The sequence below is a fragment of the Lipotes vexillifer genome, unplaced genomic scaffold (genome assembly GCF_000442215.2).
Source record: "Lipotes vexillifer unplaced genomic scaffold, Lipotes_vexillifer_v1.1 scaffold1034, whole genome shotgun sequence".
NCBI lineage: Eukaryota > Metazoa > Chordata > Mammalia > Artiodactyla > Lipotidae > Lipotes > Lipotes vexillifer.
Genome location: NW_006790288.1, coordinates 501,674 through 520,479, shown reverse-complemented (window position 1 = coordinate 520,479; position 18,806 = coordinate 501,674). Strand labels below are relative to the sequence as shown.

The 18,806-nt window shown below is 41.9% G+C and overlaps 1 protein-coding gene across 5 annotated transcripts in view; it reads left to right on the top strand.

The window, feature by feature from the left end:
* Window positions 1-8,176: 8,176 nt before the first annotated feature.
* Window positions 8,177-18,806, top strand: part of ANP32E (acidic nuclear phosphoprotein 32 family member E) — a 15,181-nt gene continuing 4,551 nt past the window's right edge. Inside the window, exons 1-5 of one of the 5 annotated variants that reach the window (XM_007463490.1) lie at window positions 8,221-8,576; window positions 11,426-11,575; window positions 12,059-12,181; window positions 13,293-13,458; window positions 14,752-14,930. In XM_007463490.1, coding sequence (XP_007463552.1) covers window positions 8,523-8,576; window positions 11,426-11,575; window positions 12,059-12,181; window positions 13,293-13,458; window positions 14,752-14,930 — 672 coding nt within the window. In that variant the 5' untranslated portion in view covers window positions 8,221-8,522. Of the gene's footprint in view, window positions 8,577-11,425; window positions 11,576-12,058; window positions 12,182-13,292; window positions 13,459-14,751; window positions 14,931-18,806 lie in introns of all 5 variants that reach the window. The other 4 variants (XM_007463492.1, XM_007463491.1, XM_007463493.1 and 1 more) reach the window with 4 other exon arrangements.

The following is an 18,806-nucleotide window of genomic DNA, read 5'->3' as shown; positions in this document are numbered from 1 at the left end:
ACTTGATACAGTCAGTTGAAAAAAAAGTAGCCAATCTAATAGGTGTGTAGTGATATTTCATTTTGGGTTTAATTTGGGGTGTGTACTATTTATTTACTTATTTACTTTTGGCTTCGTTGGGTCTTCGTTGCTGTGCGTGGGCTTTCTCTAGTTGTGGCGAGCGGGGACTACTCTTCGTTGCTGTGTGCAGGCCTCTCATTGCGGTGGCTTCTCTTGTTGTGGAGCACGGGCTCTAGGCGTGTGGGCTTCAGTAGTTGTGGCATGAGGGCTCAGTAGTTGTGGCTCACGGGCTTTAGAGCACAGGTTCAGTAGCCGTGGCGCATGGGCTTAGTTGCTCCGTGGCATGTGGGATCTTCCCGAACCAGGGCTCGATCCCGTGTTCCCTGCATTGGCAGGCGGATTCTTAACCACTGGGCCACCAGGGAAGCCCTGTTTCTTCTGTTTTAGCCCTATGCTCACCCTCATCTTCAAGGGTTCTTAGTGTTTCCAAATTCAAAATCTTTGTGGGGTTCTACAGTGTAAATCAGTTTGTCTCCCAATCTCCTGCAGGCAGTAAGGTTTCAACTTTCTCCTCTCTGCTAAGACAATTACCTCTAGTCTAATGGGGTCTCTGAGGGGGTCCCAATAATAGCATTCCTTCTTTGTGCAAGCATCCTGAACAAGTTGAGAAATAAAGCAAAAAGTAAATATGGTGGTCAACATATCTCCTTTATTACTGTTGGAGGCCAGATTGGAGGATGCAGCTTAGTTTGAGAGTCAGTGGGCCTGCTAACTGTACCCCAGAATCAGGCAGCCTGGATTGGGGCAGACCTCAGTGTGGAGGAGCACAGCAGAATGTGTGTTCTGATGAACAGGCTCTCCCTCCCAGGAGCACAGAGGATGGAGGGAAGTGTAATACTCCACTTAGGGTGGATGAACAAAGGACAGGGAGAGGCCCAGCTGTACTAAATGAGCTCTTTTTTTTCAAGAAGGAAAACATCAGAAGTGAGGAGAAAGCCTTTCTGGACTACGTGGTTCATCAGCTTTACAGATTCCATAATTTTGTTGAGCTCTCTCATCAACTGTTTTCTCCTTGTTCAGTCTCTTTGTCCTTTTGGGTTTAGGTTTATTCCTTCAAAGTCATTTTAGTAGGTTTGGGAAGGAATGGAGGTAAGTATGTACTGTATTAAATTCTCCATGTTTAACTAGAAGTTTCAAGTTATTTTTTGAAAGTTACCTTGTTATCAAGGTTACACATTTCTTTTAAGGTAACTATTATCTGTGCTACTGGAGAAATGCAATGGTGCAATAATTCTTAGAGTGCAAAATCTCTAAATCATTTCTATTTGATATTGCAATATAGATTTATTTCTAGGACACTTACTCTCCCAATTTTGTTTTACTTTGACTAATGTTAAAACTGTTTTGTACTCCCTTTGTACACCTCATAAAGAGGTGACTCAAACTGGGGAATATCAACCTAGAATTTTAACCTTTTGCAGATATTTCATAGAATTTGGTATTCATACAGCAAAAATCAAGAGTTTATTGTAATGGTATGCTTCCCTTTTTGCCACTCACTGAAAATTCCTACAGAGAAAACGTTCCCAAATTAAAGAAAGAATGGGATTGGAAAAAACCTGGAAAATGTGTGGCAGTTCAATCATTTTATAGTATTCATGGTGCCAATCAAAACCTTTTTTCAAAAAAAATCTGATAAATATTTTCAACTAAATTTTAATAGAATAATTAAGTTTACTTATTAATTATCGTGGAGTTCTTACATCTCAACAGGGGTCATAAGATTGAATATCTATGTGTGGCATTTTGGGCATTAATGGGGGTAAGAATATTTTAGGGAGCAGAACATTTTGTGTACATGAATTAAACAGGATTATAATGGTCACCTTCGGAAAAAGATGTGAACTTTGAGCAGAGGAACTGTGTTTGAGATTCATCTTCACAAAGCACTAATCATAGGACCCTGAGTATATCCCTAGTTTTGCTATTGTTTAGTTATCCATTGCTAACAAATCACCTCAAAACTGAGTAGTTTAAAACAACAACCGTGGGGCTTCCCTGGTGGTGCAGTGGTTGGGTGGTTGAGAATCTGCCTGCCAATGCAGGGGACGTGGTTCGATCCCTGGTCCAGGAAGATCCCACATGCCGCAGAGCAACTAAGCCCGTGCGCCACAACCACTGAGCCTGTGCTCTAGAGCTCGCGAGTCACAACTACTGAGCCCGCATGCCATGACTACTGAAGCCCACGCGCCTACAGCCCGTGCTCCGCAATGAGAAGCCACCGCAGTGAGAAGCCCGCGCACTGCAACGAAGAGTAGCCCCTGCTCGCTGCAACTGGAGAAAGCCTGCACGCAGCAGCGAAGACCCAGCACAGCCAAAAAAAACAAAAAAACAAAAAAAACCCCACAACAACAACTGTGCTGGGAACTCCCTGGTGGTCCTATGGTTAGGACTTGGTACTTTCATTGCCAGGCCCAAGTTCAGTCCCTGGTCAGGGAACTAAGATCCTGCAAGCCGTGCGGCATGGCCGGAAAAAACAAAAAACAAAACCATGCTTTCTTTACTTAAGATTCTGAAATTTAGGCAGGGCATGGTAGAATGGCTCATCTCTACTCCACATGATGTTGGCTGGGACAGCTTGACAAGGGCTGGATGATCCAAGATGGCTTCACTCACGTGGCTGGGACAGCTTGGGGGATGTCTGGGCTCTCTCTCTCTTTATAGTCTCTCATCCTCTAGGGCCTCTCTCTAAATATGGCCTCTCTCTCCAGCAGCCTAGTTGAACTTCTTTATTTGCGAACTGATCCCTAAGAGAGCAAAAACAGAAAATACCAGGCCTCTTAAGGGCTAGGCCCAGAACTTGCACAGTGTTATTTCCACTACATTCTATTGGTGAAAGCAAATCACAAGGCTATCCCAGATTCAACAGGAGGGGAAATACACTCCACTTCTTGATGGGGTGAGTGCCATATATGCACAGGGTGGGAAAAATTGTCCATGGCCATCTTTGGAGACAATTTACCCCACCATTTAGCCACAGTAAACTCCAGGGTTTTTTTCCTTTGGAAAGGTAGCTCATTTTAGATAGTTATAGATATAGGTATAGATATAGATATAGAGATATATAGCCCTTAACTCTAAGATCCTGTACAAATATAACAACTGACTTTGCCTTGGCGGGTGTTGACCTGGAAGCTTTTCACAGAATGAGCACAATGAGCCTGTAGAATTGTTCATATTCTTTGAGTATTGATCATCTATCCTGGTGCCAAGAGGGGCAGTAGTGACCCTGTTGGATGGTTTTCTGGGATTTCTCAGAGGTATGGGTAGGAAAAGTTTCTCGTGGTTCTAAATCAGTCTGAACTCTGGAGAAAATGCACTGGCATTAGTTGCACCAGCTTAGTTTTGTCTTGAGACTGCAAATTAACTAGTTTGGAAAAGGGAAAGGTAAAAAGTTAAGAGGAAGAGAAGTTTGCAGTTATCCTTAACTCCTATTACTTATTCCTCAAGAAGGCATCAGCCAAACTCTATATTTCCTAATGGAAGTATGAATTTAAACTATCATCTCAGAGTTATTTGAGACATAATCAATTACTGAACATGTCTTGAGTACCCACTGTGTGCTCAGCGCTGTGCTAAGGCCTGTGAGTGATGCCAGAGGAAGCCAAGTTACTGACTTGGTTTTTCTCTAGGAAATTCTAGTCTGGTTGGGCAAACTTGAATTAGATAACACATATGAGATGTTGCAAGGCAGCATAGGATAAACACTGAATACGTTTAATAAGTCCTAAGAATTCAGAGGAGGTAAAAATCATTTTGGTTAAAGTAGAAGAACAGCATAAGCAAAACTAAAAAGAGTAGAATGACTATGACCAGTACAGAGCAAAAGGGCACTAGTCAGTCTTGATCAGAAAAATGTGATCGAGGGGGTTGTTCAAGTTACTATCACTGTATAACAACTCCAAATTTAGAGGTTTAAATGGTCATTTTAAACCTCTAATGATCTTTTTATTCTCTCTCATGGTTTTTGTGGGACAGGAATTGGGGACGGGTTCAGCTGGGTGGTCTGGCTCCGGATTTCTTATGTGGTTGCCATCAGACAGTGGCTGGAGCTGGAAACAGTGGGTCCTGGAGAAACTGAGGGCTGGCTGGATACCTCTCACCTCTTCATGTAGGCTGGAGGCCTCTCCATGTAGTTTCTCCCACAGGTCAGTTTGGGCTTTCTCAGAGGGTAGCTATGTGGAGAGGGGCTGTCACATGTTTGGTTCCCTAGGAACTCAACTGTGAGATGGAAATAGCATTCAGGATATTTACTGGGGAATGCTCTTGGGACCAATACCTGTGGAAGGGAGGAGAAGGAAGCAGGATTAAGCTGTGGGAGAAACTGAATGGCAATGCAGTCCAACAAAGTCCTCAGTCAACCCCTGGGGGTGCTCTAGACCTGGGATGAATGAGTCTTGAGTTTGTTTAAGTCAGGGCAAAAGGGCTGGCTGGGCCTTTATACCCCAGTGTTGATCACTCACTGGATGTAGGATGCCCCCAGAAGGACGTATAACCTCGGGCAAGGCAACTTTCTTCAGCTGAGGCAACCCCTACAAGTACTGACAGCTGAAGGTCATCTTCTGGCAGTACTCCCAGTACCATGGAATAAGTCCTCGTTCCTGAAGGAAAATCTGGGTGGTGCATCACAGTGTTGGCTATAGCCCCAAACAGATCTGTGGCTTTCAGTAGAAGGAGTTGGTCCTCTTGTACCCACCTGACACAGAGGCAGTTGGGGAAAAAATACTCCAACCTCAGTCTCCTGCAGACTTCCGATTTCCTGTCAGTGCCCCTCCCCCATGGACCAAATGCAGGAAGTCATAGGACTTGATGCAGTTCATGTGGGTTTTGGGTAGCAGAGCAGGGTGGAGAAGGGTGAAGAGTGGATCTGGAGAGGCAACAGAAGATATTCGGCAGCAGAAGATGAGTTTAGTTTTTGAACGTTAAAGATGTTGAGTTAATAATATCCTGATGCATGCTTCTTATTGGTGCATTAAAGGAGTGTTCTGAACCATCCTCTCATTCATTCCACTCCTTGCTCCTTTGCTCCTGAATCTTAACCTCACTCTTTATTCTACCATTTAAACCCTGCCTCATTACTTCAGCTTAAAACATGTTTTACTTCATGAGTTTGGCTTTTTCCCTGACTCTATTTCTTTTTTTTTTAATTTAAAGAAATTTTAAAAAATAAAGTATGGTTGATTTACAATGTTGTGTTTCTGCTGTACAGCAAAGTGATTCAGTTATATATATATGTATATATTCTTTTATTTATTTATTTGGTTGCACCAGGTCTTAGTTGTGGCAGGCAGGCTCCTTAGTTGTGGCTCACAGGCTCTTTATTTGTGGCATGCGAACTCTTAGTTGCGGCATGCCTGTAGGATCTAGTTTCCTGACCAGGCATTGAACTCCGGCTCCCTGCATTGGGAGCATGGTGTCTTAACCACTGAGCCACCAGGGAAGTCCCTATATATATATTCTTTTTCATATTTTCCATTATGGTTTATTATAGGATATTGAATATAGTTCCCTGTGCTTTACAATAGGACTTTGTTGTGTATTCATTCTATATATAATAGTTTGCATCTGCTAGTCCCCTCCCCCTTGGCAACCACAAGTCTGTTCTCTATGCCTGTGAGTCTGTTTCTGTGCCATAGATAAGTTCATTTGTGTCATATTTTAGCATCCACATATAAGTGATATCAAATGGTATTTGTCTTTTTCTTTATGACTTACTTCACTTAGTATGATAATCTCTAGGTCCATTCATGTAGCTACAAATGGCATTATTTCATTTTTTTAAGGTATATATATATATATATATATATACACCACATACACACACACACACATACATACACATACACACTACATCTTCTTTACCCATTCATCTGTAATGGACATTTAGGTTGTTTCCATGTCTGACTGTATTTCATTCTTTTATCCTTCATTTAGCTCCATACACCTGTCTGCTAGCCTGGTAGTATTCTTCTTCATCCAACCCCTTCCCGGGCACCTTTCTTTCTGTGTACTAGCACTGTGGGGAATTTTTATTCCCCTGCATCTTATTTATCCTGGCTTCTTGATTAAGACTAGAAAGTTTCAGGGTATTGAGGTAATGGAGATAAGAGACAATATGAGGGTGGGGAAAATGGGTATGGGGGGTAAGGCCCACTTTCGTGGATCCCTGTCTATGCTTACTATGGTGTACTTTCTGCAGCTACTATCCAGTGGGGAAATGAATTCATGGCCTTTCCTCACATTCAGTATTTCTAGCTCACTCTCCCATTCTGTCTACTTTGTTCTGTTACAAAAGCCCTACCATTTAACCCCCCAAATCATCTCTCCCTTGAAATTCTTTGGCTTCCACACATTTTTTTTTCACAAATTCACCTCCTTCTTTTCTACCTGCTCCTCAATTTCTTTGACAACTATGGTAGACAACTTAACTTCTCTCTCCTCTTTCCCCTCAACCATGTTTTGCTCTCCTTTGCCTGATAAGTCTTCTTATATACATTCTCTGTGGACATCTTATTTTGTTCTCATGCCCTCAACTATCATTCATATGTGGATGACTCCCAAATCTGAATCTCCTTCCCTGAACTCTCTGTGAGATTCCATTCCAGAGTTCCAGACTCTGCAATGGCTATGGGGGGTCAGAACACAGGACTTCTTCCTAAGCTGGTACTAAAATGTGCTTCCAGGTTTCTTTGTAGCCCCTTTTTTCCTTCTCTTGTTTTTTAAACTCTTCCTTGAACTGTTCCTCAGTTCATTTTGGTTCAGTTTTATATCATCTTGGCTTCCTTTGGCCTGTATTCAAACAAACAAACAAACAAACTAAGCTAACTCCAAATACCTGCCCCCTGCCATGTCATTTTATACCAAAAGCTCTCCCTCTCCTGCTTTGTTTTCATCTTCATAAAATTTCCTTTTCAGGGAATTCAAAGGAAACACTTGGCATGGAAAAGACAGTCACTATTTTGTTTTCCTTTAAAGTACTTAACATGCCAAATACCAGATATTTACATTTTAAATGTAAGCCTATTTGAGGAGTTGTGTGTCTCAGTATGGGAGGAGAGGTGGTGTGGAGTGGTTAGAAATCTGTATCCTAAGGTCTCTAACTTGAGAAGCTGGAAAAATAGCAAATAAAACAGTCAGCTCTGGGAGAGGTTGTACTAAGTCACCCACTTCCTTCCCCAAATCATCTGGAATTTCTTTGGGTATTTATCCTGAGAAAGGTATAAGGGAATGGAAAGGACAGAATTTAAGCAAGAACTAAGAAAAGCTAGACTCTCAAGACAAGATTTTAAAAAATCATTCTTACACCTCTTTTATATTCCACATTGACAGACTTTTAAAAGCACATTTAAACTACAGATTTCCATGGAAACCGACCAAAGGGATTTTAGAAAGGAGAGGCATTGCAGTACGATTTCTATGCGCGTTGATGTCCGATTTTCGTTAGGCCAACACTGTTTTCCCTCCAAGGTTTTAGTGTTTATTACAGCAACAATTACCTCAGTAACAATTCCTCCAGGGTAGTTTTATTTAAAGGTGCCTAACTTATACCTCACCCAACTGCTTTCAAAATCTTTCAGTCCTTCCTGCTGGAAGTTAAACTACCATCTTTATCCCTGCTCTGGTTCTGCACCAGAAGCCTATCTCCGGCAGGACAGTGCCACGAAGGCGTCCTTTTTATGTGATGTGCACGTTGCTGTACACTTTGGCTGCAAAGCAGGAGCTGTGCTTTAAAACCGCCAAGAGCGGGGTGGGTGCCGTGTGCTAAATTATCTGTCTCGCAACTTCCACACGTAAGAAGGATGCTTTCTTCCTTCTTTTAACACTAAAATCAGGCAAAACAAAAACAAAAAGAAACCCGACAGGCTTCAAAACCGTCCGGTCGCCTAGGGAAAGCGCGCCAATCACACAAAGAAAAGGAGGGGGGCTATTGGGATTCAAAATCATTTCCCCGGGACGAACACCTTCCTGGACCTATCGGAGTTAACTGCGCGCTTGGTCGTAGCCATTAGGCACAGTGTTTCTGGCTCAGGTCCTCCCTAAAGACTGATAGACATTTAGGTAACCCAATGGAGTAGTGAGATGCTGAAGAATCAACCAATACATTCGGGAGGTGGGTGGAGTGTAGGCCAGGGGGTTGGCGGTGCCGTGTCATGGAGGCTCAGTCTCGGAGCAGCCATTGAAGGGGAAGGAACTGCGGGTGTGTGTATGTGTGTGCGTGTGAGTGCGCGCGCGAGTGTGTGGACAAGGAGGTGGGGGCAGCTGAGTTAGAGTCCCAACTCCTTGGACTCCATTTGCTATTCCCTTCTTTCTCCCCCACACCTATCTGGTGGTGGTGGTGGGCGTTTATATTTGCATTTCTTTTCATTCATTTCCAAATCTTTTAAAATTTTAGGGTTGGGGGTAGTGGGAAAGGCAGGAAAAGGTAAGGGAGGAGAGTAGTAGCAGAAGAGCAGGAGGAGGACATGGAGATGAAGAAGAGGATTAACCTGGAGTTAAGGGACAGAGCCCCGGAGGAGGTGAGATGACTCAGCCCCCTCCCCTTCCTCACCAGCCCTGTATTCGGAGGATCGGGTTTCTGGGGGTCCTGGTGGGTGTGTGGGGCGGGGTAGTGAATTAACCCCCATCTGGGGGTAGGGCTGGGGGAAAATGTTTAATTTTAACTTTTAAATCATTAAAATCTTTTACTTAAAATGGCGAAGGGTTTAAGTTTCTAGGGGCGTTTTTGTGTGTGCTTGGGGGCTTAGCCCCTTCTCTTCTCCTCGAGTCAGGCGTCCTGGCCTCGTGGAGGCGGGAAGCGGGGTGTTGGGGGCCGCTCGGCCGCCTCGCTCCTCACGTTCCAGCTCCTTGGGGCCGGCGGCGTGGGCGCGACCCCCCAGTCCCACTCGCCTCTGCCGCAGCCATCGTCGCCTGAGAAGTTAGTCCAACTTTTCTGCAGTGCTGCCAACTCTTTTTTTTGGGCTGGGGGGCGTCTCCGGCCTCGAGTCCCCTGGGCGTTGGACGACGTCGCGCCGGGCGCGGGCTGGGGTCGCTCGCGGAGTCCGCGGACGGCCCACTGCTGGCGGCGCCCACTCCCCCGGGAAGCGGTGCGCGCCGCCCGCCGCCAGGCGGAATCTGGGTCAGCGGCCCGTTCTTCGGCCGCGGGTAAGTTTTGGGACTCGTCGCAGTGACCGGAGGTGGGGAGAGGACACGAGGCTTTATCCCCTTCGTCCCCCCGCGGTGTAACGAAATTCGGCGTGTCGTATCGTGGTGGCTGCAACTCCAATTTTGATCCCTGGAGACGGTTTCACAAAACTCAACAAATGGGTCGTAGAAGTTTCGTGTTTTCAAGATGGGCTCGGCGAAACTAAATGATGCGCTCTCGCTGCTGTCGCCTTAGTTAAAGAGACGGGGTTGGGAGGGGCCACGTGAGGCGGGGTCGTGGTCAACTTTTCGGGGGTCGGGCGGGAGGCGTTTCCGCCTCCTTTTCGCGGGCGCCTCCTCGGCTTCACCCAGCTCTCCCCGCCCGGGGCGGAGGCGCTAGGGGAACGCGGGCTGGGAGGCGACCCCCTTTTTCCTTGGGGAGTCCCCGCCCCTTCTGGGGTTTCCCGTCGGTCGGAGCGGCAGGTCGCGAGAGTGGGGCCCATGGCCAACGAGGAACCTCGCATTTCTGGTCGCAGAGGAAAATGTCTATAGGGTCTTGCTGATGGCGGCCTCTGAAATAAACCCCAGAATTGCAATATAAAGGATATAATTTTTTTCCAGCAGGGGTGGAGGTGGTGCTTGTGCATACCAGCGTGGAGGATGAGTAGGGTCTGTTCGGTGGGCTGTGGCGGCGTGAAGGGTGGGAATCCAAGGTCTTTATGTACTTTAGAAAAAAGTCTCTGTTTCGCTGAAATTGATAGATAGCAGGGAGGAGGAAACAGTCACTACTATCATCCCACAGATAACTTGAAGTTTCCTAGGGCCTAGTCTTTAGGGGCTTAAGGAAAAAACAAACAAAATCAAAGTTAAAATGCTGTCTCAAAGAAGCACACATTTCGAATACTTTTTTATGTCTTGGGCTGGAAAAGTGGGTTTGCCCCTCCTTTCCCATTCTTATACCTATCCTATCCCTAGTAATTTCCTTGCCAGTTTTGGGGAGTGCCGGATGTTGCCTTTTTGCAGCCTCTCCTCCTTCTCCTGTGGTGTAATAACGGTCTCCTATTTGTATAGCCCTTTACAGTTTACAAAGCACTTTTCGTGTTTGTTGTTTCCTCCTTCCGACAGACTTGTAAGGTGGATGGTATTGTTGTAGAATCCAAATTAGCAAACGGAGTCTCAGGGCAGTGAAGTTACTTACTCAAGTGGAAGAACTGGTTTTCTGACACCAAACCTAGTGGCCCTCTCTCCTCCACTCAGCTAGACTAGGAGTCAGAAGACTTACAGTGGAGGCACAGCTCTGACACATACTGTGACTGACCCTAGGCAGTCATTCTTACCCTCTGGGCCTTGGCTTCCTCCTCTCTAAACAGATTATGATGCCTTCTTTGCTTCCTGAAATAATTATGTCATGTTCAAATAGAGAAGGTAGCATTCCTTGTTGCTAATTTTTATTTCTCAAAATACCTCAAACATATTTTTGCATTGAGAATGGAGAGCCAGGGTTTCCTGCCTCCCTCTTAAGATTAAGTCCATTTAGGCCCACACCAGAAAGTTTTGTTACAACTCTGACCTAAGAGAGGATCCAGCACCCCCTTCCCAAGACTGGGGAGAAGTCACAAAAATTCTACCAGGGTGGCAGGGAAAAATAACATTTTGTCAAGGATGTGTTGTTCTGGGTGATATTGTTTTGCCTCGATATTAGAACAAATAACATATGAACGCTGGGCTGTCTCAGAAGGAGCTTTCTAACATTTCTTCATGAAGGGTAACAAGGTATTTTTGAGTTTTGGTGACATTTATCAACCAGAATAAGGGGGTTTAAACTGAAAAAGTGAATAAAACAATTTCCTTTCTTCTCCCTGCTGTTTTAGGACTCACTTAAATCCCTTCTCAGTAGCCTTGGTATCCCCTCATGTATAAATATATGCCCTGATGTTGAGGGTCTTTTTCATGAGGGTCAGAAACAATTTTCACATGGGACCTTTTTCAAAGTCTTATTTTTTATGCAATTAAAATTTTTTTATTAGTGATTTGAAGCAGGCATTGAACTTCTTAGTCCAAGTTTAAATTTAAAAAGTTAACTTATAATGATGACTTAAGACTGTATTTCAATTTGGGGGGAGAATGAAAAGGATCTATATGAGGGAATTGGTGGTTTTAATATTCACATTTCCAGAGTGTCAGGACCCAGGTCTTTTGCTAAACAGACTGCAAACTAAAGAATCATTCATATTCTCTCTTATAGGTGACAGAGTTGGTCCTTGATAATTGCCTCTGTGTCAATGGGGAAATTGAGGGCCTGAATGATACTTTTAAAAAACTAGAGTTTCTGAGTATGGCTAATGTGGAACTAAGTTCACTGGCCCGGCTGCCCAGCTTAAATAAACTTCGAAAGGTAAGCTGGCACTAGGTGTGAAAGCATCATGATTTTGATGCCGTGGGCTATTATGTATATTTTTTCCCCAAATGAAACAACCATTCTGCATTTTAATTAGAAGGTTCTAAGTTTCTAGAGGTAGGAAAACGGGGTTTTGTAGGATTTTGAAATCAGCTGTCATATTACTTTTGGAAATTTAAATTGACTAATGAAATCACTTTACAGCATGAATTTAACATCTACCAAATGTTTTTCTTTGAAACATAAAATCCACCTATTATACAACTGGAAGCAAACCTGAGTTAGAAGTCTGTTATATAGAGATTCTAATATTTTATTTGGCAGTCATAGGTGGGATTTTGGAAATTAAAGACTGTGACAGTCCCTTGAAGCCAGAGAGAATGACAGTTGTTTTCTCCTTTAAATTGATACATTTGAGAAATCTTTGATGTGTCCTAAGCCTTCACCATTCTTTGTTTTCTCCCCATGTTGAATATATAGTTGGAACTTAGTGACAATATAATTTCTGGAGGCTTGGAAGTCCTGGCAGAGAAATGTCCAAACCTTACCTACCTCAATTTGAGTGGAAACAAAATCAAAGATCTTAGTACAGTAGAAGCTCTGGTAAGTGGAAAGGTTTGTCTCTGGACTTGCTTTTTTTGGTTGAATTTTTCTGAGATTTGCTTGAATTTTATCTTACTGACTTGTATTTATGTCACTCATTTGAAACTTCTGAATTTCTTATATGTTGTGATCTAGATGATACTGCTTTATTTTCCTTTGGAGTAAAACATTCAGATAAATTTTAAAAAAATAAATTTATTTACTTTACGATTTTATTTTATGTTTTTTGGCTGCGTTGGGTCTTTGTTGCTGCGCGCGGGCTTTCTCTACTTGCGGAGAGTGGGGCTACTCTTTGTTGTGGTGCCTGGGCTTCACATTGTGGTGGCTTCTCTTGTTGTGGAGCACGGGCTCTAGGTGTGCGTGTTTCAGTAGTTGTGGGTCGCGGGCTCCAGAGCGCAGGCTCAGCAGTTGTGGCGCACGGGCTTAGTTGCTCCCCGGCATGTGGGATCTTCCCAGACCGGGGCTCGAACCTGTGTCCCCTGCATTGGCAGGCGGATTCCTAACCACTGCGCCACCAGGGAAGCCCCAGATAAATTTTTAAATCAGTGAGAAATTTATTTTATCATCAACTTCAGGAGCTGAATATCTGGTTTTAAAATTTCCAGTATTTTCTTAAATTCTATTCCTTTTTCTTTCTTCTTGATTATTTTTATTTGCTCCTTTGTTTCCTGGTATGAGGGAAGGAAAAGGAGATGAAGTGAAACTCTGAAAATTGTTGCTCTGATTTTTTAAAAAAAGCTTGGGAGGAGGTTGAAATTGTTGAAAATAAGCTTGACTGTGGATTTAAACCATGTTATTGTTGTTGCCTATTTAGGCACAGATTCAGTCAACAAAGTATACTGAGTGAATACTATGAGTAAGGCACTAAGCCAGGTGCTAGAGATACAGCAGTTACCAAAACAAAGTTCCTACTCCAGTGGAGTTTAGGTGCCAGGGCCTCATTAAGAGAATTAGCTGTGCTTGATATAATAACCCTTCATTATAAAATTCTAAAAATCCAAAAATCATTCTCTTGATTTAAAGTTGTATACATGTTCTGGTTCATGAATTAAAAATAAATAACATGAGTTTTTAAATCTTGAATGTAATCTTTAACTTTTTACTTTTCCAGCAAAATCTTAAAAATTTGAAGAGTCTTGACTTGTTTAACTGTGAGATCACAAACCTGGAAGATTATAGAGAAAGTATTTTTGAACTGCTACAGCAAATCACATACTTAGATGGATTTGACCAGGAGGATAATGAAGCACCAGACTCAGAAGAAGAGGATGATGAAGGTAATCATTCTTAATACTCATAAATGTGTCACAGTTATAGCCTCCAGTCTAGCTGGCAGATTAGATTGGGCCTGGGTATTTAGGTGTGGAAAAAAAAAGACGTTCGTAAGACAAAAATTTAAAAACTCATAGCCCTAGTCCTGTATTCATTCAGATTTCTGATAGCTTTGGGGAATTTAATGATTGCTATAATATTAAGCTCCATGAAATTTTATATTTGTGTAAACTTAACCACCACCCAGTAAAAGTGGTAACTTTTAAAATAGTACTAAAAAAAAAAAGAACCATTCATCACATAATTATCCATACAAGTCACAAAGTAGGAACAACCCAAGTGTCTATCAACTGATGAATAAACAAAATGTGAAAAATCCATACAATGGAATATTATTCAGCCACAAAAATGATTGAAGTACTGATACATGCTACAGTGTGTAAACCTTGAAAACGTTCTGCTAAGTGAAAGAAGCCATACTCAAGCCACATATTGTATGACACCATTTATATGAAATGCCCAGAAGAGGCAAATTCATAGAGACAGAAAGTAGATTAACGGTTGTCAGGGCTGCAGGAGAGGAGGATGGTGAGTGACTGTTAATGGATATGTTTTTTTTTGGGGGGGTGGTGATGGAAATGCTCTAGAGAGTTGAATATACATTTTTGGATAAATGGGTGACTAATAGATCAGATGACAGAAAAGCTGTTGTCAGTAATGGGACACTGTTACTACTGGTTGAAAAGTTTTTCACGTGTAAGAAGAATTTGATAGATAAACAGTGTTATAAAATGATGGAATGATGGACAGGCAGGTTTTGAAGTGTCCACGAAGTAAAATAAACTTTAGTCCATGTAATGTTTTGATGAAAAATCTATACGTTGGGAAAATTTTAATATTTAGACACCATATTTCTCAAACAGTAAATGGGATGTTACAAAAGAGAAATCTTAAAAAAAAAAAAAATCACCTTGAGATACTTTCTACCCATTGGCTTACGAGTTTGAGGGGCCAAGGCAAAAACATTTGCCTGGGGGCTTCCCTGGTGGCACAGTGGTTGAGAGTCCGCCTGCCGATGCAAGGGACACGGGTTTGTGCCCCGGTCTGGGAAGATCCCACATGCCGCGGAGCGGCTGGGCCCGTGAGCCATGGCCGCTGAGCCTGCGCGTTCGGAGCCTGTGCTCCGCAATGGGAGAGGCCACAACAGTGAGAGGCCCGCGTACCGCAAAAAAACAAAAACAAAAACAAAAAAAAACATTTGCCTGGACATTTGCTTATCTTTTAAAATATTTTTAAAGATGGAGATGAAGATGATGAAGAGGAAGAGGAAGATGAAGCTGGTCCACCTGAAGGATATGAGGAAGAGGAAGAAGAGGAGGACGAGGATGAGGATGAGGATGAAGATGAAGCAGGCTCAGAACTGGGAGAGGGAGAAGAGGAGGTGGGCCTCTCATACTTAATGAAAGAAGAAATTCAGGTGAATAGACCTTCTTATGTGCACTGAAAATTAACTGTTTAGGCATAGGGTTAAGTAATATAAAAAGTAAGCTGTGTAGAAATCTGAGAGTTGTTGCTAACTTGTGTGTGTGTGTCTGCCTATCTTTTTTCCCACTGCCCCTCAGTTCATATTATATCCAGATAATCATAAACCCTATGATTTTACCTCCTAGATAGCTTTCAAATCCGTTCTTCCCTCAGCAGCATGGGATAGTGGAAACATTTTACAAATGTTCCTGAGCCTCAGTTTCTGCATTTATAAAACTGATATTATACCAGCTTCATAGGGTCGTTAAGGATTTAACAAACTAATATGTGTAAAGTATCTAGTTGCTGGCACGTTATAGGCATTCATGAAAACTTTCCTTTCCCCTAATTATTTCTTGCTTATGCTTTTCTAGTAGTTTTCTAAATGGTCTCTTTGAGAACAGCGTCACCACTTTGTTGTATCCTCCATAGTGCTTGCCTGTGTAGCCTGCATGCAAATGTGATCATATCACTAGCCTGCTTGAAACCCTTTAATGTTTCCCTGTTGCCACCAAGGCATACAAGGCCCTTCATTATCTAGCCTCTGCTACCTTCTCTAGCTTCATCTCCCTCAATACCAAATTAAATCATCACACGAAGCTATTATTGCCTTTATGTCTGTATACACATTGTTTGCTCTATCTGAAATGACTTTCTACCCATGCCTTCTAATGAACTTTACTTTTTTTTTTCTCAGGTAAACATAAATATACTAAAGCATGTAAAGTGGACTGATTTTATGTACAACTCCATGAAATTTTATATATGTACATACTTGTGTAACTACCACTCAAATCATGCCTCGTGATTCTTATCTTTAAACACTCATCTCTGGCGTTGCCTCATCATTGAAGCTTTCTGTAATTTTTAAGAGACAGTCACTCCTTCCTCTGTTACCTTTGAACCTTGATTAGGTGTCTGTTGCCTGTAGACACTTCGGTAAAAACTTGTTTATTTGGCCACTTTCTACTAGATAGCTCCTTCAGGGGAGGGTTGTTCATTTTTCTATCTCAGCATCCAGTACATTGACTGGGACATAGTAGGTTCACAGGAAATCAGTTGACTTGAACAAATGATCTTTTGTCCCTGGGAGTTTAGATAAGTTATTTTCTCCTAATGTTAAATTACTGAGTTTTCTTTTCATAATTCATAATTTAAAGTAATATTTATTATTAAAAATAACATCTCTTATTTAGACTAGAAATTGTATTTTTATTTGTTCTCCTAATGACTTTTACATTAGTTAGATAGACAGTATCACTAATTAATGATGATTTTTTTCTGATACCATTTTTAAAAAAAATTTTATTATTTATTTTATTTATTTATTTTTGGCAGTGTTGGGTCTTCTTTGCTGCACGCAGGCTTTCTCTAGTTGCGGTGAGCGGGGGCTGCTCTTCGTTGCTGTGCACGGGCTTCTCATTGCGGTGGCTTCTCTTGTTGCGGAGCACGGGCTCTAGGTGTGCGGGCTTCTGTAGTTGTGGCACGTGGGCTCAGTAGTTGTGGCTCACAGGCTCTAGAGCACAGGTTGAGTAATTGTGGCGCACTGGCTTAGTTGCTCCACGGCATGTGGGATCTTCCCAGACCAGGGATTGAACCCGTGTTCCCTGCATTGGCAGGCAGATTCTCAACCGCTGCGCCACCAGGGAAGCCCTCTGATACCATTTTAAATATGAAACTAGTGTAGAAAAAATGGGACTTAAACTTGTTTGGGGCTTTCGTGAGTTAGCTTTACAATAATGAAGAACAGAACTTTTAAGTATTTTAAGTATTCAGGGAGAAAGGCAACCTATTCAGTTTACATCAGCATACAACTTGAACATTTTTCCCCTAAGTTTTAATTTACTTAGTAAAATAATGGACTTGTTATTTTGCAGTTTGACTTTGTTTTGTTTTGTTTGTTTGTTTGTTTGGCTGTGCCGTACTGCTTGCGGGATCTTAGTTCCCTGACTGGGGATTGAACCCATGCCCTCTACAGTGGAAGCACGGAGTCCTAACCACTAGACCACCAGGGAATTCCCTACAATTGACTTTTTATTTTCTCTGCCAGTAATTCTTCTTTAAATAGTATTAAGTCATTTAAAAATGACCTTCAGCTAACTGCAAATGTTTATGTTTATCATTCCATTGAGTACTGGGAAATATTAACTAAAAATGATGTGGTGGAGTATAGAGCAAACATTTCTAAGATAATACATACAACATTAAGTCAATGTGGTACCCAGGTAGCTGGGACCAGAAGTTTTCAATCATGATGAGGTAATTTGGATGTTTTTTAAAATGAAGTCTTGTTTTTATTTTTAAAAATAAATTTATTTATTTTATTTTTACGTATTCTGGCTGCATTGGGTCTTTGTTGCTGCACGCCAGCTTTCTCTAGTTGCAGAGAGCAGGGGCTACTCTTTGTTGCGGAGCACAGGCTCTAGAGTGCAGGCTCAGTAGTTGTGGCACACGGGCTTAGTTGCTCCGCAGCATGTGGGATCTTCCTGGACCAGGGCTCAAACCCGTGTCCCCTGCATTAGCAGGCGGATTCTTAACCACTGTGCCACCAGGGAAGCCCGAAGCCTTGTTTTTAGAAGCTAAGAGCCAAAGAAACTTCAGAGACTATAAGATTTTAAAAAGAAATTAGAAGGAAATAGAAATGGTATTTGATTAACTATGTTTTGTTTGAGTCTTATTTCTATTTCAGCTGCTCTTCAGAGGTAAGGAATTAATATGTATAAAGAAGGACTTAATGTATGTGTAGTATACTTCATTAAAAAGGGAGATGGGGGCTTTAGAAGCATTGGAAATTATGCTGTTCTTGCACTATTCATAGTACAAATGAGGAAACATTTTATTACCCACTAGTTAGGAACTAAGACCATAATCTTTACAGAGCAAGTCTCTGGTAATCTAATAGATGATATATTTTTTAAAAAGGCATAAAAACACGAATTGATTAATCATGTTTTGTTTAAAACAAAATCCGGAGAAGTAATTTGCTTTTTAGACTTGGGCTTTTCTAAATTATCATGAATAAATGTGATTAGTATTTCAAGCGGCTTTTAAAAAATTATAAATATTTAAATACCCTCATTTATCATTCCTTGCAGATTTGAAATGTTTAAAATGTCCTTTTCTTTCTCCTTCTTTTCCTCTCTCATTCCCCACTCTTCCATCCCCTCTCTCCTCTACCCCTCTTCTCTTCCTTTCTTTTCTTCTTTAAATGTAAGCCCACACGTTCTCCTGATTTTTACTATAGTTCCTTAGTTTATTTGCTACCCCATCTATTGCTTATGCTCCTGGCAGCTTGGGTGTTCTGGTATGGAATGTTTTCGTGTTTGAATTGACTGTATAAGAATGATTTCTGATATAAGTGTCATGCAGTTTAGTTTCTCAGGGGCTTTAAGCTAAATGCTGGAAAAATAGGTTCTGTTTAATATTTCTAGACACAAATAGAGCTGTGGATACTTTGAAAAGTTGGGTTGTCCAAGTTTTTCCTAACTACCCAGCAGTTCTTAACATTTGCCATTTAAACTAGTTTTAAGGAGGAGTAAACTATTTTGGGGTTGAAGGGGGGACCCTCCAATCAACCCCTAGCTTGATTCCATTTTTTCAAACATATATTAGAACTTAACCATTTGGAACACAACCAAGCACAAGGCGGTAACTGTAAAAGGTATACATAACAAAAGACATTTTCTTTGTAGAAGAGTATTCAAGCCATTATTCTAATCCTGTTTTCTCTTTTATATTCAGTTCTCTGGTAAGCTTGTTGATCTATTTTCTGAATCCATAGCAGATTAAAATTGAAATAGTAACTAACTGCAAAAGAGAGGCATTAAAA